Source organism: Mesoplodon mirus (genome assembly GCF_964341445.2).
Source record: "Mesoplodon mirus genome assembly, chromosome: 3".
Classification (NCBI taxonomy): Eukaryota; Metazoa; Chordata; class Mammalia; order Artiodactyla; family Ziphiidae; genus Mesoplodon; species Mesoplodon mirus.
The window spans coordinates 24581268-24588494 of record NC_138978.1 but is presented as its reverse complement, the minus strand read 5'-3'; the positions used below and the strand labels follow the sequence as shown (position 1 = coordinate 24588494).

Genomic DNA, 7227 nt, shown 5'->3' with positions numbered 1-7227 from the left:
GCAAGATTTTGCTTGTATGCTTATTGGGTTTGTTCATGAGTGTACTTGGGTGTGTGCAAATGTTCACATGCATTTGTGTGGAGAAGTGGGGTGGGGCATGTCCACCCACATGACCGGTAAGTGTGTGTAAAAGTGCATTCAGGGAAAGCTCAGGTGACTGGGTACACACGAATCCTAGAGTGCCCTCCCATGAGAATACAATACCAGTGCCCCCCCAGCCCTGGTATAGGGGGTGCCCTGCCTGGCTCCAGCCAGGCCCTGAGCTCATAGCACCCCCCACCACCCGCCTCGCACTCTATTCCCCAGACCCATCCTGCGTGGCCAATTTGCAGCCTCTCGCTCCCAGCTCCCGAGAAGGCCTGCAGCAAAGTCAAGGGGCTGGTGGCCAATTAGTGAGGGGGTTAATCAGGGATCTGGGGACCCCCGGGGGGCGGGAAGCCAAAGGCGGGCATTGGGGTTGGCAGGAGCATGAGCTGCCTGTCACGAGGCTGGGGGAGGGGAGGCTGAGCCAGCCGGATGGTGCTGGAAGCCAAGGGTCTGCCTGTGAATTCCTGGTTGCTGAGCACTCACAGTGAGGAGCCTGTGTGCCTGTGTGTACACTGTGTGCGAAAGACATGTACGTGCATTCAGGTCCTTGCATGTAGTCCTGTATGCAAATGTATGGACATGATTATGGATGCCATCTGTATGCACGTGTGCAGTTTTGTGCCTGTGTATATGTGGGTGTGCAGTGGTATGCAGATGGGTCTGGGTATGCAAGCGTGTCTGGACCTGTGTGCACACATGTATATATAAGGGTAAGTGTGTCTGTGTGTATACATGTGTGTGCAAGGGCATTGCATACATTTAAGTATGTGCTTCTGCATGCGAACATGTGCACATGAAGTTGACATGGTCTGTGTACATGTGTACCATGATATATCTGTGTGCACAGGTGTGCGTACCAGTATGCAGATACATCTGGGTATATGTGCGTGTCTGGATATGTGTGCATGTGTGTGTGTGTTCTCTGAACAGCCAGAGACCTGGACCCCCACGTGTGCGCCCAGGTCTCAGCATGTAGGGAGCTGGGGGATGCGGGGTTGATGGGCTCCAGGCTCCGGGAGAGAATCTGACAGACGAGACTTGCCGTAGCCCCCGGCCCCAGGAGCCTGTTTTCCAGCCTGCAGAAGCTGTGAGCCCGTGAACTCATCTTATATTAATAGCTGCTGTCTCCTCACTTATTGCAGGGAGAGGCGGTCATGGCCGTGGCAGGGGCTGCCCCCCTCCTCTACACAGGACCCGGGAAGGAGGGGAGGAGAGATGGGCCCCACCCCCACCCCAAGGCCTACCCTGGCAGAGAGGCAGGGTTCTGCACCCCAGCCTTTGCCTCCCCCAAGCCAGGGAGCCCCCACTGCCCAGCTCACCCTCCCAGGCCTCTGCAACTGGGTGGGGTCAGGCAGGGGGTTGGACAACTGGCAAAGGCAGAGAGGCTGGAAGGCTTGACTACTCCCCCCCAAAAAACACACAGGCACGCACACGCGCACACACAGGCATGTGGTGCCGAGCAGCCCCAGGCCGAGCACCAGATGAGTCTGAGGCTGAAATAGACATAGAGGCTTCAGTTTGGGGGGGTGGACATGTCCCTTCTCTCAGGGACCCTCAGTTCGAGAGGGGACACAGCCTTTAGGGGCCCCCATTCCAACGAGGAAGGCAAGACTTCTCTATAAATATTTACTAAGGAGAAGCGTAGCAAGGTGTGTTGTATAAACCGCATCTTTACAGCCACAGGAGGGCTTAGCCAAGGAGGCTTCCTGGAGGAAACACAGAGTGGGGAGCACAGGGAAGACCTGAGGTGTATCTGAAGAATCCCGGGAGCAGGGAGAAGCCAGCTAGCCCCACCACGCACAGAGGCCCCAACCCAGGGACAGATTCAGACACCCTCAGGGTGGGCCCAGGACCCAAGGCAGAGACCGCAGATACAGGCTCCCAGAAATGTCTCAGATCCACCCCACAGCCACACCCAGACAGACAGAGAAGGACTCACAGCATGAGGGTCCATCACAGGCCCTCGCAGACATGAGGCTGGCCAGCATTCGGCCCTGCTGGGCCCTGGAGCCAGAAGCTAGGATGGGGAAGCAAAGGGCCAAGCCCACCCAGGGCAGGAGAGGCACCTGGCCCCTCTCCTTCTGGTCCTTGGTGGGTGCTCCTTGGGAGTGAGGCGGAGGCAGCAAGGAGGCCTGTTCCTACACCGCCCCTCCCAAAGGTCTAGGGGTAGCCTGGAGAGCCCCAAATTTTCCCTAGCCTGGGGACAGAGCTCCCTGCCCTGGTTTCCTTGCTTGCTGTTTCTGAGCTGCTCCTGAAACCCATTCCCTCACCTAGGAAAGAAACAGATTTGGAGTCAAATGGATCTGGGTTCAAATCTCAGCTCAACTCTTTTACTATGTGACTTTAGGCAAATCAAACGTCACCTTCAGGAAGGCCTTTTGGGGGCCCCCTCATTTAGAGATTACACACGCTCCCTGTGCCCCTTCTCTGTTTTTCTCTGAGGACTCATCACTCTCTGACATTACCATGTTTTAGCTTATCTCTTTATTACTGTCTCCCCTGGCTAGAATTTAAGCTGTCCACAAGGACAGAAGTGAATAAATGAAAACCCATTACTCTCAGAGCCTCAACTTTCTCTTCTGTAAAGTGGGGAGAGCAATAGTACCACCCAGTGGACCATGGTGATGTTGTGTGCAATGTTTGGCATAGAACAGGTGATTCCTGAATGGGGGTCTTTTCCCAGGGACCTTCCAGGAAGGTGGGGAGAGAGATAAGCCTCAGCCAGATCTGGTGGACCCTCCCCACTTTGTGCCTGGACTGGAGCTATGTGTACCTAGGCCCAGGGCCGCCCTCCACCAGTTCTGACCCAGCACCCACACACCCAGTGGTGTGTCCACTCCCCTTGGATTCCTGTGGCTACTATTGGGGAGGGGTCTTGAACACCAGGCAAAAATCTCTGGCCAGGGAAATGGAGAGAGACCTGAGTCCTAGCCTGGCACAGCTGTGTGAGTTTGAGCAAGTGGCTGTTCTTCGGGCCTCAGTCTCCCCATCTGTACAGTGGAGATGCTCTGAGGGCCCCACCTCCAGGCTTTGCCCACCCAGGAAGATGGAGGGTTTGGGTAGTCAGAGCTTCCTCTTCAGCCACACCCCAAACCGGCTCCTGCCCTTGCCTGTTGAACATGTCCTTTCTGGTTCCAAAACACCGAAATTCAGGGTTCTGAACACTTACATCCTCAAATGCACACAAGGGCACACGCACACACTTACCATCACTCACCTTTGCATAGCAAAAAAGCTCTTTCAGCTCCTGAATGGACAGACCCCCACCGGCCACCTCCCAAAATGTGGCTGCTGACTGTGAGAATGAACCCCAACACAAACCTGAGTCCAGCCCTAGGGTTGGGAAGGAAGGAGATGGGGGTGGGCATCGGCCACTAGACAGTGCACAGGTTCTGGAAACAAGTGTTCCTGGTTTGAATTCTGGCTCTATCATTTCCTAGCTGTATGACCTTGAGCTGGCCACTGAATCTCCCTCGGCCTGTTTCCTCATCCGTAAAATGGAGACGTTATTATTACCTGTGCCATGGGATGCTTGTTAGGCATAAATGTGGTAATGGGTGTAGTACACTTACCGCAGTGCCTAGCACACAGCAAACACCCATCACTGGAAAGGGCTGTTGTTAGAACACCTACATGCTTTGAGTATGTACTTCATGCCAAAGCCCAAGCTAAAGCTCATGTGGGCAGGATGTAGGCATCTTCAACCCAAAAGGGTCTAGCAACAGGGGTTCCAGTCCCCAGGGGGAGGTGGGGTTCTTGCCTGGCGGTGCCTGTGTCTGAGCAGGGGGACCCATCAGATTGGCATCCTGGGGTGGGAGGTGTCACTTGCCGGCCACATTCCACCTGAGTCTCCAGCTCCTCATATACCCCACAGGCCCCCAGGCCTGGCATAATCCTCCCATTCCAGGCTGTCCCGCATCAGGCCCCACTCCACCCCCTCCACACACACAGACAAATTTATCACAAAATCATTTTTTATTGAGGGTTGGGTCAGGGACAGGAATAGGGATTGCACTGGGGACCATACCCCAGTTGGCAGAGGGGTCTGGTGTTGGCTCGCACCCTGCCTCCTCTAGGGCACCGCAGGGTGAAGCCTGGCCGCCAGGCTCTGGCTGTGGCGCTGGACACCAGGCTGGAGTGGAGCTGGGGTTGCTTGGCCTGGTCCCGGCTGCCGGCCGGGCTGCAGTTTCCCCAAAATGGCCACCAGAGGGCAGCCGGCCCCCAGCGCAGAGGAATTCTCGGTTTCTCAGGTGATGGTTTCTTAAAAAAATAAAAAACCAGAGGCTGGTGTGTTCCCCCTGCAAACCCGAGGGTGGCGGGCCCTGGGAGAAGGCTCTGGTTTCTATGATCTCTCTGATAAAAAACAAGCAAAAATAATAACAAAATACGTGGTTTCTCTCTCTCCCTTTCCCCCGTCTAGGAACTGAGGTCAGAAGTGAGGGTGTTGGGGACTGGGAGTACCCTGGTATGGCCTGGATTTCAAGGTGTGGGTCTCTTTTTTTCCCGTTAACACCCATAAATAAATTCATAAATAAATAAATAATAAATAGATACTCTCTTTGTATGTGCACATATATACAGATAAATCTTTCTCTTATCTATCAACGGAGTAACTAACCTCTCTGACTCTTTAGTTCAGAAACTCAAAAGTAAAGCGACATGGTCAAGGTCAAGGGAGGGGGAAGATCAGGGACTTGGAATGGCACTGTAAAACACCCAGCAGCACACTGGAACTCCAAGCCAGCTGGGCTGTGGGACATTTCTGAGTGGAACCCTGACCACCTGAACATTCTAGAACCATGGAGCCAGCTGGGCCCTGCAGGGATCTGAACAGAATTCTGTGAAACACCCAAAGTCCTAGAACTCCAGAACCAGCTGGGTCTTGGGGTGCAGAGCTGGAGGGTTGGAACAAAGCCCTGGAGGACCTAACATTCTGGAATTCTGTAGTGATCAGGGCTGAAGGGTCACCAGGATGCGACTAGACATCACTGGGGGAACGGGATCGGAAGGGGATCTTGGAAGAGGAACAGCAGCAGCAGACAGCCCACAGCACCTTCTGCACATCCTGGTTGCGGAAGGCATAGATGATGGGGTTGATCATGGAGTTGTAGGTGGCAGGGAGCAGGGTGAGATAGGTGTAGAGGGGAGGGGAGTGGGCATCGCCCAACAGGCAGTAGACGGTGAAGGGCAGCCAGCAGGCGGCAAAGGCGCCAAGCACCACGGCCAAGGTGGCAATGCCCTTTCGGGTGGCCACGTAGTGGGAGGCAGGCAGCAGGTGCCGCTGGAGGGCAATCTGCTGGGCATGGCGGCAGACGATGCGAGAGATCTGGGCATAGAGCTGCAGCATGATGCCAAACACCATGAAGAAAGCAACGGCCAGGACCACCAGATGGTTCTTGGAGAGTGGATATACCACGCCACACGTGGCCCGGGCATCCAGGCAGTTCCAGGCCAGCACAGGCAGCAGCCCCAGGCCCAATGCGCATCCCCACACTAGGGCCAGCATCACATAGGTCCGCGTCACTGTCGTCTCTGAGTAGTAGGTGAGGGCATTGTACAGAGAAAGGTAGCGATCAACGGTGATGGCCAGTAGGCTGCCAATGCTGGCAGTAAAGGCCATGGCCAGCATGCCAACCAGCACCAGGCTCATCTCTGCCGAGCCAATGCAGAAGACAGCAGCAAAGTGCATGACCAGACCCAGGCCTGCCAGCAGGTCTGCCACAGCCAGGCTGCCCACCAGCAGGAACATGGGGGCGCGGAAGGCGGGAGTGCCCACGATGATGGCCACCACCAGCACGTTCTCACAGGACACAAGGGTACCTGAGATGCACAGCACTACGTCCCAGGCCCTAGGTGAGGGCAGTGGCGTGGCTGGGCCTGTGGGCCCCTCTGTTGAGCCCACGCTGCTCATGTTCATGTTTCCTGGGCCAGCAGCGAGCCAGGCCAGGGGGCTGCCTGCACCCCACATCATGGTACCTGTAGGAGAAAGGCCCTGTGAGAAGCTGGCAGGGCTGGGTGCTGAGTGGAGGGGTCTGGAAACAGTGGGAGTCTCACCTCAGGATACCTGGCTGAGTCCCAATGCCTTTTCGCCCCCACTCCTGCCCTGAAGCTCCTTCCAGGGTACCTTTAACCTCTCCTATGCTGCCAGGCTAGCAGGAGTCTCTTTTCCTGGGGATCCCTGTCTTGGGTCTCTTCATTCTCCCTTCCAACTCCCGGAGTCCTGCAGGTCTCTTTCTCCTACATGTGTGACCAGAGGAGGACAAGACGAAGGACTACCGTAAGTGGATGGAGGCCCATAGGATCCATAGGAGAAGCTGGGAGAGGCCCAGGACTGGGGGAGGGAAAAACATCTTAAGACTGACAGCAGCTCTGCTCCCTCTCCACCAGGGAGGATGACGCTCAGCTTCTGAGGCTCACCAGACCCCTCACGATTCTCAGTACTGCCAAACCCAGACTCCGCCCCCAGAGAATGCTCGTGAAGCTCCCGACAGCCCTCACCCTGCACTCCTGGGGTAACAACACCTGGGAACTCAGCCTCCCCCAACACACACCCACCTAGACTTCTATCCCCAGCCAGACCCCTCTTTCTGCCTGAACCTCTGGGTCTTTGGAACAGACACCCCCTGCTGGAAGCGTGGATCCCTGAGTCAGACCCCTCCCTCTGCCCGGACACCTGGATCTTGGGCCTGACTCCGCCTCCTGCCCGGAGGTCTGGATTCCTAAGTCGGACACCTCCTCCTGCTCGGACGCCTGGGTCCTTGCCCCAGACGCCTCCTGCCGGCCCAAACTCAGATGACCATCAGTCCCTTTAGGGCCTCGGGTCTCTGCAGGAGGGCTCACCCCGCGCCGGGCTACCCAGCTGACGGCTCTCAGCACTCAGACACTGGCTCCCCTCATGCTAGCCCAGACTCAGGGTTCCTGGTCTCGACCTCCGACCCCAGTCAGCCGCTGCGAGCCTTACCGCTTGCCCAGCGCCCCAGAATCCTGAGTGCCCTCCCGGACGCCTGGTGCCCGCGGCGGGGCCCGCTACTCACCTCTCGGGACCGGGCGCGGCCGGGCCCCGGGGAGGCTCCGCTCGGGTCCAGGCTGCGCAGGGTGTATGCGGACCCCGAGAAGCCCCCACGGCCGCGGGAGAAGCGA

At 56.8% G+C, this 7227-nt stretch overlaps 1 protein-coding gene across 3 annotated transcripts; it reads right to left on the bottom strand.

The window, feature by feature from the left end:
* Window positions 1–4773: 4773 nt before the first annotated feature.
* On the bottom strand, window positions 4774–7227 carry GPR3 (G protein-coupled receptor 3). Of its 3 annotated transcripts, none has more exons than XM_082615213.1 (3): window positions 7122–7227; window positions 6142–6324; window positions 4774–6063 (listed from the first exon to the last, which is right to left on the bottom strand). In XM_082615213.1, exon 3 carries the CDS (start codon window positions 6056–6058, stop codon window positions 5066–5068), a length of 993 nt encoding a protein of 330 aa, XP_082471339.1. In that variant the 5' UTR covers window positions 6059–6063; window positions 6142–6324; window positions 7122–7227; the 3' UTR covers window positions 4774–5065. The 3 variants fall into 3 exon arrangements, with proteins under 3 accessions (XP_082471339.1, XP_082471340.1, XP_082471341.1); XM_082615214.1 differs by having other exon boundaries at window positions 6212–6324; XM_082615215.1 differs by lacking the exon at window positions 6142–6324.

What these genes read in the sequence shown, in the direction of transcription:
- GPR3 (XM_082615213.1), bottom strand. Translation starts at nt 6,058, where the DNA reads ATGATGTGGGGTGCAGGCAGCCCCCTGGCCTGGCTCGCTGCTGGCCCA.